General features: G+C 44.1%; 1 protein-coding gene across 1 annotated transcript in view; it reads left to right on the forward strand.

Moving 5' to 3' along the window:
* Positions 1 to 9,825: 9,825 nt before the first annotated feature.
* LOC144791182 (melanin-concentrating hormone receptor 1-like) overlaps positions 9,826 to 13,549 on the forward strand; it is a 200,654-nt gene continuing 196,930 nt past the window's right edge. The window contains exon 1 of the mRNA XM_078665827.1: positions 9,826 to 10,874. Within this exon, the coding sequence (XP_078521953.1) occupies positions 10,219 to 10,874 (656 nt within the window). The 5' untranslated portion in view covers positions 9,826 to 10,218. The remainder of the gene's footprint in view (positions 10,875 to 13,549) is intronic.

The raw sequence follows: 13,549 nt of genomic DNA on the forward strand, positions 1-13,549 counted from the left end.
TATTAACCTCCCCCCAGAGTCCGTACCATACACGGTAATTTTGGCAAGAGTTCCTGGGATAAGTGAGGAAAAACTGGAATCTCACAGGGAACTGAAGAATAAGGTTACTCATTGGCTCAATAGGTATACAATGCTCCCAGCTTTCACAAATGCAGAAATGTTAAACGTTAGAAGGGTGAGTTGGGTGGGTTGTAGACAAAAGGACATAGAGGGAGACTGTGTTATCGTAAATTTTAGGGACCCATGGGTGGTTGAGCATATATGCTATGAAGCGAGGACCGGTGGTGGGGGGGATATTCAGTCGTTATGTCTAAATTATTTCTATGGTCGTGCCCCCGGATGTCCATTGAACCGCACATACAATAGCCGCACAAAGAGACCATATCATTCTAATCCCTATGACAGGGCTGAGTCTCGCCTTACCCTGGCAAATCGCTACGAGACACTTACAGGACTAGAGGGGGTGCATTGACATGAGAACATCTCCAATGGTTCTATTGTGGCCCAGCCACTGGGCATGGCAAAAGAAGGAGGAAGCACAATTAGGAAGATGGGACCCATACCTGGAGAATTGAATTCCAACAGTGACTGCTCTGGGAGTGGTACAGGTCGCTGCTATACCCTTAGGGTAATCCCAGCGTACTCTGGTGAGACTAATTTGGAGATTACAACGGGAGGTTGGATGGATGGTCAGAGTCAGGAGTGGCTGGCCACAGGGTCCCCAGTAGGTGGGGCCCCAATTGTGGGAAAGAGGGAAATTGGGACCAAATCGATGGTTACTGTACAAAACCAGCCTAACAATATGGATATGCCCCATCTGCTCAAAATAGTCTCCTGGAATATTGCAGGGCTAAAGAGTAAAATCTGTATAGCAGAGTGGGTGGATTTTGTGGAAGGACATGATATCCTGATTTTCCAGGAGAGCTGGGCTGTAGACCCAATCTACTGCAATGGGTTTTTAAATTTTCACAAATCAGAGGGAAAAAAGGTAGACCTTCAGGAGGCCTAACCATTTGGGTTAGGCAGTCACTTAATTATAGACCTATTGAAGTAATGGTGGAAAGTCCTGATATACTTGCTCTAAAGCTGATTCGGCCCAACCAATTGGAGCTTTTTATTGTTAATGTTTATGCTAGAGGCCAGCCGGGAGGGCGGAGCTCGGGAATCACAAATGAGCTGGACTCCCTCCTTGACTCTGTTGGGATGGATAGATTTGTGATTGTGGCAGGGGACTTCAATTGTACGTTTGAGCCCTTAAATTTTGAGAGGGAAGACATCTTAGCAGAGGAGGACGCCCATTGGAATATCCCTCACCTCTATTTAAATCCACTAAAGAATTGCACAGATGCTGCCCTACAGTGGTTGGGCTTTTGCCTTGAGTGGGGCCTGAGAGCAGTAAACGGGCGCTCTATTTCAGATAAAAGTGGCAGGGTAACTTTTGATAACGGTATCAGTACAAGCCGAATAGATTACATCCTCATAAAGGTTGAGTGCTGGTCCATTCTTGAGGATATGATAATATCTGCTCGCCCAGAGAGTGACCACAATCCGCTTCTACTGAGCCTATATATTGGCGGCGGTCCAGAGAGTGAAAAAGTTACCGAGACAACCACCGCGGAGGCTCTGCTTACCAATGATATGCGTAGGGTTCAATGGGCTAGGGTAGTTGATGACCCTCAAACCCTAGATAAGATTTCCCATAAGGTTTCTAGTACTTTGAGTGCTTTTCAAGCACTCTCTAATCAGGAAGAAATCACTGAGAAGTAAACTGCTCTTCATGAACAGCTTTTTAGGGAGTTGAAATCGTATTTCTCCAAAAGTGGCACTTCCACTAAGCTACCATCTAAAACATCAGGAAATTCCTGGTACAATAAATCGTGCCGTGTTGCCTATGGATCTTTGCTGTCAGCTATAAAATCACGAAACACCAAGGGCACTAGGAAGGCATGGCTTGCCTATCGTAAAATTCAAAGGCAGGCCAAAAAGGATTGGGACGACCAGCATTGGCAGGAGTTACTCAAGGCTAGCAGGATGAAAAACCAGACTAAGTTCTGGTACATAGTCAAATGGGGAAATAAAGCCAAACAACAAGTACCGGCAAACCATGTGTCCGCTGTGGATTGGGTCGATCATTTCGAGTCTCAGTTTAGGGGACTGGAGGCAGTAATAGATACTGCCCCTGCTGACTATTTACCAAGGCCATTGACCCCCTGCCAACCCTTAATGTTTGTCAGGAAAGATGTAGAGGATGCTCAAAGGAAGGTCCAAGGTGGAAAAGCACCAGGAATGGATTGTATTCCGGCAGATCTTTTTAAATATGACTTGACCAACTGGGTGCCCTATATTGTCTTTTTAGCGAATGCCATTGCGAAGGGGGCATCCATCCCGGATTCTTGGCATGGAGCTGAGATCCTGCCCATATTCAAAAAGGGGGACCGTTCCGTCCCGGGGAATTATTGCCCTATAAGCTTAATAGAAGCTATCCAAAAAATTGTGGCTAGGATGGTGCTTGCTAAGATCCAGAGCTGGATGGAATTAGAGGAGGTTCTATCCCAACTACAAGCAGGTTTTAGAGCTCATGTTAGTACGATCGAACAGGTCTTTAGGTTTATATTAATTTACTGGAAGGTTGTTAGTTTAGGTGGAGGTACTATTTATGCAGCCTTCGTAGACCTAAAGTCTGATTTTGATTTACTTCCAAGAGCCAAGTTATGGGATGCACTAAGAAATATGGGGATGCCATGGGAACTTCTTGAAATGGTAATTAGGCTATACGAAGCAAACTTTGCACAGGTCAGATGGGGCAAACAAGGGCAGGTCACGGAGAGATTCCCGGTGTCCCTTTGTGTACGCCAAGGGTGTGTACTAGCACCGACCCTGTTTTTGTTGTTCATCAACAGGGTCGTGCAGTACTTTGCAGCATTTCCAACAGATGCCCCTGCTTTAGGCGGCACCAAGTTTCCGCTACTTATTTTTGCGGATAACACGCTAATATTATCAAAAACTCAGAAGTGTCTCCAGACCGCCCTAAATAAATTTGAGGAATTTTGCCAAATTAATGACCTACAGGTAAATGTAACTAAAACTTAATTTATGGTTCTAACAAAAAATAGACCTCTGTTTGGTCATGTTACTATGAATGACTCCAATTTGGAGCCGGTAAAAGTTATGACATACTTGGGGGTTGGGGTGGAAAATAGTCTTAGCTGGAAACCCCAGCTTGACATTCTCTCCCATAAGTTTGCACAGTTAACAGGGTGTCTAATTAAGGAACAGAGAACCTTACGAAAAGGATAGGTCCTGCTTTGAAAATGTATAATGCCAAGATTAGTTCTGCGATCTTGTATGGCGCGTACCTTTGGGCTTTTGCGGACTTATCACCAATAGTTAGACTCCAAAATAAATTTTTCAAAAACCTTGTAGGCCTTCCGTGTTCCATCCCCCTGAAGCCTTAGTTATTGGACTTAGGCTGCCACGCAATTGATGATGTGGCACGTTTTAAACCAGTGGCCCTGTGGAGGAGAATTTGGTCTACCCCCGAACTGGCACTTTTTGCTAAAGAAATTATGGATGTTAGATCTGTGTTGGGTTCGGGGAATATCCTCTGGTTCAAAAAAGTACGATTGCTCTTAGAGAATATGGGCCTGAACAATCTGTGGACTGACCCAATTAATAATGTTTTGCCCTCTAAAAAGGAATTTAAAGCTTTATACTGGTCTACAGTAAGGCAACAACATATTGACCAGATAAATACCTCTTCCCTAACTGGCAGGTTCCTGGAGCACAAACTCGACCCATCCCTAGAAGAATCCCGGGATATTATCGCTAAGAGTGGCGATAGGAAGCTTTATCACCAGTTCAGGGTTGGGTCGCTGCCAATAAGAACGTTTACTAAAAAAATGGAAAGGTCAGGTGAATGAGTTCTGTCCCTGGTGTAAGGACCAGAAGGAGTCCCTTGGTCACTTATTCTTTGTATGCCCAGCATACACAGCCCCCCGGATCAAATGGCTTAAACCAATTTGCAAAATTATGAGAACGCGGGTGGGGCTGGAGGCTCTTCAGATAATGAGGGTTGATACAACTGAACCAGTGGTAATAGCAGTAGCAAAGTTTCTGGGCTGGTCGTGAATAAGTAGAGCCAATAACATAAATAGTAGTTATTAAACCTGATTTTATATATGTTCCTGTCTGTTACTAACATTATACATGTAATACTTGCTGTACCTTTCTTGTAGTCGCACCCTTTTTGCACATCACACTCTGTAGTTTTATATTGATATGAATTGTCTTGTAATTATCCATTTTTATGCTTAAGCATTCAATGTAATGCCAGAATGGCTTTTAACTTTTATAAATAGGGTAAGGTGTGTTTAAGGATGATGGTTGTGCTTATTTTTTATGCTTGTCTTTTATGAAGAAATATTCGAAATAATGACGTATGAATCTGAAAAGAAGTACTTATTTAAATTGTTTTTTGTACAACTAAACTGCAGGGTACATATGAACAATACTAATAATAGGGTACCAAATTAAACTGACAGAGAATGTAATAGAAGGATTGGAATGGTATAACACATGGCAACAGCAGCTGGTATAACAAGGTTAAGAAGTAAGTTCTTCTGTATACATTTGTAGGAAATATGTGAATACATTTGTATATGAGCGGAATGTTTTTTCAAAGTAAATTGCATACTAAAAACATATTTCTTCACTAATAAAGCAAATTTATGCACGTTAAGCAACAACTAAACTCAAGTATTGGTAACCCGCTCACATCAGGGTTATTTTTGGTTCCACCTCACAGGCTTAGATTCTTCTCGAACACAATTTATGTTCCCTGAAGTCAGTGTGCATTTTGTGTGTGTATATATAAGGGCCACGGTGCCTGCCACGGATTAAATACGGTAGAGTGTAATCAAAAAGTCGCGAAAAACGCAAGTTGTTACCTTTTTGCACACTTTGCTGCAGAGCGAAAAGCTAACATTTAGCCTGTTTCTGCTACTGTTTAAATACCACCACAAACAACAACTTTTCTAAAGAAGCCTAGGTCAGAATTTCGGTCTTTTTTTAAGTCCACAAACAGGAAACACGTGTACTGAAGAAATCTATGTGCACGTTGCAACAACAGGTACAAATAAAAGCAGGACTGACTCTGACTTTCATCCTTCCACTGTTCAAAAAGCATTAGCGCATTAATATTATGTTAGGTAATAATAACAGCATGTAATGTTATAGAACAAAAAACTAACAGCTTGTAAAAAGTGATATGTAAATAGAAGGTGTTATTATTAAAAGTGATTCCCAAACAGAGGCTGCGGGCCACGCTTCTGCTTGGCACCAACTTTACATGAGCATAGGCATACACAAGAACACTTAGCAACATTTATTTCATCTTGCACCTATAAATAAACCTCACTTGCAGAAAACAGGGTTCCATTCTAAACTATTGCAATAAAAAAACGATATAAAAAAAGAGCGATTTACATGCGTATCAGGAGGGTTGTTTATGCTCTCTACGTTGTACATTTAGCCTGCCCTGAAAAGTGCACACAGAAAGAAATGGAAAGGGAAAAACGTACAAACAAGCAAACACAAATGAGCAACGTAAATAGTTCCGTATACAAACAGAGAGAACAAGACACGGACAGTGAGAGAGGGACAGGTATAGATAGATACGCAAGCATACACAGGGATGGACATAGATAAAGCAAAACAAGGGCAATGAGAAAGGCTATACAAATAACTGAACAGAGACAGTAAAAGACGGACATATACACAGAAATAAAGAAACAGAGGCACGTTGCATTATTGTCACAGGATTACCACTGTCTTTATAATGTAGCCAAAAAGACACTTGGGGGCACCCGCTGCGCAAGACAACAGTTCCATACACAAGTATTCAATAGTATATATAACAACGCGGTCAAACATATATACAAAAAAATTCACTGTCAGCCAGTGCAGTGCGACATGTTTTAATGCAAGGATTTTTAAGCTCACAACAATACAATTTTAGGTCACTCGAAACAGAGTACGTCAAAGTTACCCAAAAAGAACTTTACCTTTCTGTTACATATACCATATGCCTCTGCTCTGTTAGTGGTAAGAAATAGAAAAAAAAACATGAACGCGTGACAGCAAAACTGAAAGACACCACGCTAATTAAAAACAGATGGCGCCCTGCGCGCCACTGCTCGCTCCCGCAAGGTGGATGCCGTGGGAGGAAACATTTGCTTACAAAGGTGGGACATGCACCTGCCTTTGACCAATTGCGTGCTTTCTTTTTGGAAAGACGCACGCAAAGGCCAATACAATTAATGCAGCCACACGCACGAGTTTCAGAAAAGTCCTGAGTGATTCCAAGAGGTTAGCTCCTAGAGCAGTGCATGCGCGCTGCATTAGGGTCGACCTAAAAACACATATTGCAGGATAAATAAGTGGGCCTTGACTTCGTCCAGAAGACTAATCCTCTCCCACCTCATGCTCTTGACTTTCTGGTGTATCATTCTGCCACCTGTATAAGTGACTATTTTACTTGTGAAAAGTTCACTGAATATTCCTATATTGAGGGCCAGATTTACAAAGCCATTTTGCAGTTGCCAAACCATCGAGTTGAAAAATCACAGGGTTTGAGTCTGTAAAATGTTTTTTTTAATATACGTAACCCATTTTGCAATTTGGTAACATGTTACTAAATCACAAAATGGGATTATCAAGGCATAACAAATTGTAATTTGGAAGGGGCATAATTAAGGCATTCCTTCAAAATAATGATTTGTTATGGTATGCATCAATGTTTTGCGACCGAAATGCAGTTGCAAAACATAACACATTGACTGACACCCAAGTTGGGAAAGTAGCACATTCACAAAAGCAAAAGGGAAAGGTTCTCTAGGGAACCACTTCTTTTTTTGAATTTAAAAAAACAGTTGTGGAGTAGCAAGGGGTCTAGGGGGCCACTGCAAACTCTCAAACAAACTTAAAAATAGAAAACAAAATAGAAAATAAACTTTTTTTAAATGCAGTCTGTTTTCTTTAGGAAAAATGTCAGTTTTTTAAAAAGACGTTTACTGTATTTAAATATGATCCTAGAAATGGTGGTCTACTGACCCCGGCAGGCTACCATTCCTGTCATGGCATCTAATCGTGCTAAGTCGCAATTTACGACCTACCTCTTAAATATTGATAAAGTAAGTCTGTTTACGACCTACTATGATTAGAAATTTTGGAGCCAATCTATTAGCACATAAATAGATTAGCAAAATTATTTTCCATTCACAAAATGTTGGTACACAATTTTAGCCACTTTTTGTAAATGGAAATTTCATACCCCAGGTCCTAAATTCTATATTTCATAGATGCAATAAATGCAGAAAGCAATTGTTTTTTGGTTTGTCTTTTTTCACAGCAGCAGTCTTTTAAAAATATCTTAGTCCAGACTCAAAATGGCAGACCTATTGGCTTTGCTAGTACTTGTTAATTCTTATCTGTGGCTATGGTTCTACTCCATAGGTTAACAACCATGAAGTCCAACCTAGCTCTTACTCCTGTGACCTCTATGTGGCCACTGATCATCAACACTCGGTGGCTGTACAGTCCGAATCCTCCCCTCATATATGTATGCAATCACTCAATAAGGCATTTGGCTGGACTAACTCCCCACCCCCAGATCTTTTTGTTGGGAGATAGTTTTGGCTAGTGTGCATGCATCTCACTCACGCTTCTAGAAAGTGTGTTTCAGCCACCTTCTTGGGGTGCTGCAACTTCCCGGAAGTGCTTTTATGTTACAGGCACCGTCACAGCTTACTCAGCATAATTAAAAGATGCCTTAGGCCACCAAGCCTGACACACCGCAGCGTGCTTGCCATTCCCTAAAGGACTTTTAAGTGGCTGTACACTGTTCAAAGCTTTCTAGTGGAAACTAGTGAGACACATAGGCACATGCATCATTGAAAATTGCATTCGCAAATGGTGCGAATTGCAAAAATCGTCCATTTGCGAATGCAATTTGAACTTTTGGGATGCATCATAATTTTTTTACTTTTTGCAATTTAAGAAATCGCAAAATTGCGATTTCTTAAATTGCGATTGCATTTAAGGAATCTCAAATTGAGATTCTTTAAATGCAATGCATCAAACTTAAAAAAATAGCGATTTCGAAATAATAAGGGGAGCAAATTACCATGAAGTTGATCTTCATGGTAATTTGCAAAAACGTAGAAAAATGCACTAAAGTGCATTTTTCGAACTTCCATTTTACACACACACATGCCCTTGGGGCATGTGTGTGTGCAAGATGTACTTATAGGCAGATTTCAGGGGTGCAACAGGGTGCCCTTTTGACAGCCTCGCACCCTTGAAATTGCATTTTCAATTTGCGATTCTCTAATTGAGAATCGCAAATTGAGAATGTCTTCCCATTCATTCCTATGGGCCTCTAGACCCATAGGAATGAATGGGGAGGTATTCCTTAATTGCGATTCTCAATTAGAGAATTTCTCATGTTTACAAGGTGGCTCTAAGCCACTTAATGGGGCTTAACACCATCTTGTAAATATGGCCCTTTCCGCCGTATTCCTCTGCGGCAAAAGGGCGTGCAAAGGGTGTTGCAGTGGGCGTCCCACTGCAACACCCATTGCTTTTTGACGCTGTCCTAAATTTACAAGGCTGAGGCAGCTCCAGAAACTAATGCTTGCAACATGGCAGCAGGCTGCCTGCGCTGGCACTAGGCAGCTTTTTTTGCACCGGCGCTAGGGGAAACACAGGGGTGCACCATATTCTTGGGTCCTTGGCTCCACGGCTCAACGCAAACACTTGGGTGGGGTTTTACTCCAATATGTACTTCTGTCTCTTCTGCTCCATTTTTCCCACTCTCACGTCTGCTTTTGCTTCTCTATTTCAGTGACAAGAAAAAGAGCGTGCTGCCAAATCTCAGCAAGCAGAAGACTTTGGTGGTGAGGCCCCCGGGGGACCGATTTCCTCCTTTGGCCTGTCATGTCTGGCTACAATTCTGCAAGGATCCAGTGTTCTGCTCCCTGGTGTCTTGGATACAACCGAGGGACCTTATTGGCGCAGTTTACTATTGTTTTCGAGGCAGTATCGCCAATTCATAGGAAGTAGTCAGTCGCCAGGAACAGGCATGAAAATGTTCTACAAATGAAGTAGTTGATGACCACAACAGGACATAAAAGGCTCCTCCTCATCCCAGAACATCATCGGTTTAAAACAAAGTTACTCTATGGTAGACATCAACCCCTTCCTTAATGGTGGGGTATTTACCCTGTATACAGGAAGGCGATAAAGTCTTAATCAACAAACCTGACTAGAATCGCCTGTGCTCCTTAGAGTGATATAATTATGAGAGGCAATCACAAAAAGTGACTCTATTTTGTTGCCAGACAGTAGGCATATTTGATGCATAGTATTGGTAAATTCCATGTCTTGGGATGGCCTCACTTGAAGCCACATTCTCTCCCATTGCACATGGGTGATAGAAAGACAGGCCCATCATCCAATCATTCACAGGCAAACATTCAGCTGGATCCAGGAACAGCCAGGATGAAACATATCCTGTCCATTTAGGCAATGGACTGGTCTCTCAGGTTCAAGACCTCTGTTTCTTTTAACTGTAATTCATAATTTCAGGAAGTAGCGGCATGTTCTCCTGAATAGACGTAGGCTTATTAATTGACAGACCAACATGCATCTAAAACCTGAAGCACGTCAGGAGAAAGTTACACAACAGGACTTTAGGGGGCCATATGTTGTTTTGAACTGTCGTGATTCTTGGGGCATTACATTTGTCAAAGTAGTTACTATCCTGGTGACCCAGTGAAACCTCTATTGCATTTGTAGCTTTCATAGCAAAGATATCTTTAGGTTTCTGGTGACCACGCAGGGAAATATCTATAGCAGTGAAGTTCCATCATATTGCTGCTCACAATACTAGTGTATCTAACGAGTATGTCATGGGACGAGCCTCAACATGGCTAGTTTCATCAGTGGGATATGAAAACATCCTTTTGCTAGTCAGATATTGTCTGGAGGAGCCTGCCACTGTTTATTCATAAAGATTAAGGCAGAAAAGGTTCAGCATTAATGAACCATTCTTGGTTAAATTGACCCTCAAAAATAGTGCCTTGCAAAGTGGACATTTTCAAAAACTATGTTGGGGAACCGAAAAATGATATTGGAGAGGAATGATTCATATGCGTCTTGATGACGCACCCTACACCCCCCTGCTGGAGGGGGAGATGGTGGAGCCCAGCACCTCCTGAGAATGGAAAGGCCTTCAGCTATTGGTCTCCCCCACGGCTTGTGAAAAGAATGGCCATGCTCCACTTCTCTAGCTTTCCCGGGCCATTGGCAGATCTCCGACCCACCTCGCCTCATCCGGTGGCTGCCTTGCTGGACAGAAAAAAGGACTACAGCATAGGGTTCAACCTTTCCGCCAGGGTCCCGGAGCACAATCTCTCAAACTTGCCAATGATGTTCTGTGAGCTTGACACGGATCCCCAGGCTACCACGGTGATGGACTTGGACAATCACCTTGTGGACGAAGACTACCTGGGTGACACCATCTCATTGGTCCTCCCAGTGGTGTACGCCCTTATCTGTGGCTGCGGCGTGCTGGCCAATGGCCTGGTCATCTCCATCCTGCTCACCTGCAAACAGAAGCTGGTCTCTGATGTATACATCTTGAACTTGGCCGTGGCAGACCTCCTCTTCCTGGTAGGCATGCCCTTTATCATCCATCAGCTGATCCAGGAGAAAGGCTGGATCTTTGGTGAATTCCTCTGCCGTGCAGTCACAGCCATTGACCTCAACAACCAGTTCACCAGCGTGGCCATCATCACAGTCCTGTGTATTGATAGGTAAGCCTACTGTGACCAGGTCAATGTAAGCCATCAAATGTACAACAGTTTTTCAGCTTATGTCTTGAAAGCAATTTAATTCACTTCCATTAAGGGCTAGGGAGTTAAGTAGAGACAGCATAAATCCTAACCTCTAGATGTGCACGAATATCGGGGATAGCAAGGGGTAACAGCTGATATCTCTCACTTCAGTAGGCCAGGAGCCAAGTGCCTATTTATTTGCTTGTGGAAGGTTCATAAAGTTAAAAAATGTATGTCGGAATGTCACCCAGTTAATGCATGAACTTCAAATGGAACATGTCGGAAAAAGTGAGCAGTGATTGTCTTTATGTGTTTCTCACTTATTTGGTCTAAAGTTCATTCATTAACTCAGAGAAATCCCAAGGTTTATTCAGGAGCAGCTCCTCCTTACTAGTGGAGGAGCAGTGCCCCACTAAAAATTGCCCCAGAGACGAAAAATAAAATGGTAAGGAAGCTTATTCATTAAAATTGTATTTTAAATTTTTTCGTCAACCCGTCCCGAACCAGGTGTCAAGACAGCACGGGGTCTGCTGAGTGGTAGCAGCAGCAGGGGGAAGTGGTGGGCGGCCTGTGCATAGTTTAAAGGGCACAAGTCTGTTTGGCCGGCTGTCTTATGACGGGCAGTCAGATATGTGTATTTTAAACTTCTCTAACCTAGTTTACTTAGACAGCTGGGTTAAAGAAAGCACAGTCCTCCAGTACTCTTGAGAGTGCTGGTAGAGGCCACTCCCTCCAGTCCTGGCGCTGCTGTCATGCTGGTTACCAGCATGAGAGCAGAGCCAGGTGTTATGAAGTTAGCACACTAGTAGGTGGGAGTGGGAGGAGCTAGGGGGCGAGAGGAAGAGGAGGAGCGGACGCAGGAAAGGGGTAGTCAGAGCAGGGACAAGGTAGGAGTAACATGTTAAGAATAAAGCTCCTGTTATCACCAGAATAGTTGTTGTATTTATTGTAGCTGGATGCTACAACTGGTGACGAGGGTGGGATTGAGCAAACCCCACTGTGCAGAGCCTCGAGAAAACGCCTTGTCCCCAGCAGCTGTCGCGCTGAAAACGCACTGCACACTGGAAGCGTGTGTCCCAAGTGCAAAGCTGAAAAGCAGGAATCGGGAGCCCACTCCGACCCTGTGGAGTGCCCCAGAGGTGTGGACGGCGCCCACGACGTGCTGCCAGCAAGCGCTGCTGCGAGCGCTGAGATTTGTGTCCAAGCGAAATTGGACGTCGGAAAACCTCACGCCCGATGCGTGAGGTTTAGGAGGCCATCGGCGGAAGAACGCGGGAACTGCGGAGGCAAGTCGGGAGCCCACCCCGATCTCACCTGATGTCCGTGGTGGTGGAGGAGAAGTGAATCCTGGCGTGGACTGCCCCAGAAGCCGACCGCCGGTGAGTTCTGAGTGCCCCCGAGTGAATGAGCCTGGAGAGCCAGCCTCGTGTGTGCTTGCAAGGACGGCGGCCATTTTGAAGTCAGGCGCCTAGTAAGGACAACCCTGTACAAGGCAACGGCAGCCATCTTGAAGTCAGGCGCTGGAGAGCAAACAAGCATTGGCGACTACAAGAAACAAGCATTGGCAAAATAAACAAGCATTGGCGACTGAAAGAAACAAGCGGTGGCAAAGCAAACAAGCATTGGCGACTGAAAGGAACAAGCAGTGGAAAATAAATAAGCATTGGCAAAGACAAGTGAGATCGCTGCAGAATGTCCGACGAAGATGCTCAACTTCCACCCAGTGGATCACTTTTGCGAGCACCCGCTCCTATCAAGGTAACAACGGAAGGGAGCATGGGCCCCAAATGGCAAGAGTGGCTGGAAGAGTTTGAAGACTATATTGAAGGTTCAGACATCACTGATGAGAAAAAGAAACTGATTGCTCTGCGCAACCTGGCGGGGCGAGAGATAGTCAAGATACTCAAAGACCTGCCCGCTGCCGACGTCGATACTTATGTTAAAGCGTGTGAGGTTCTGAACAAGAAGTTTCTTCACAAGAGAAATGTAGACTATGAACGACACACATTTCACTCCGCCAGGCAAGGGAAGGAGGAGCCCATGAGTGCCTTCATGGTGCGTCTGCGGAGACTAGCCAAGTACTGTGAATTTGATTCTTTCTCTACTGACGCTGCCATCAAATCCCAAATAATAGACGGATGTCATTCGGATCAGCTAAGGAGACGACTACTGAGGAAACCGCATGGATTGGATGAAATAGAGGAGATGACACGAGCTTATGATCAGGCGGAGAAGTACGCCGCTGTCATGGAAACGGAACACAAAGGGAGTCATGAACAGGCGCGACGCGTACACGCCAGGAGTGACAGTCGAAGAAGCTCCAGAGACAAACAATGGAGGTCGCACACATCCTCCCGTCAAGAGCGATCAGGCTATCAACGTCGAGAACCATGGAGGAAGGAGAGACGACAGGAAAGTGTGAGAAAGTGCTACCGATGTGGGTATGATTACCCTCATGTGGACAGCTGCCCGGCCATGGGCCAGAGATGTCGAAAGTGTGGTCGCACTAACCACTTCGAAGCGATGTGCGGGGATTACAACAAAGAGAAGCGAAGTGGCCACGCAGGTACTACACGATCTGACACACGAAGCAGAGCTCCAAGAGTGTCGCGGTCCGACACTCGAAGACACCATGCGCGAGCTGTCCAAGATCA

This window comes from Lissotriton helveticus, chromosome 11 (genome assembly GCF_964261635.1).
Source record: "Lissotriton helveticus chromosome 11, aLisHel1.1, whole genome shotgun sequence".
In the NCBI taxonomy this organism is placed as follows: Eukaryota; Metazoa; Chordata; class Amphibia; order Caudata; family Salamandridae; genus Lissotriton; species Lissotriton helveticus.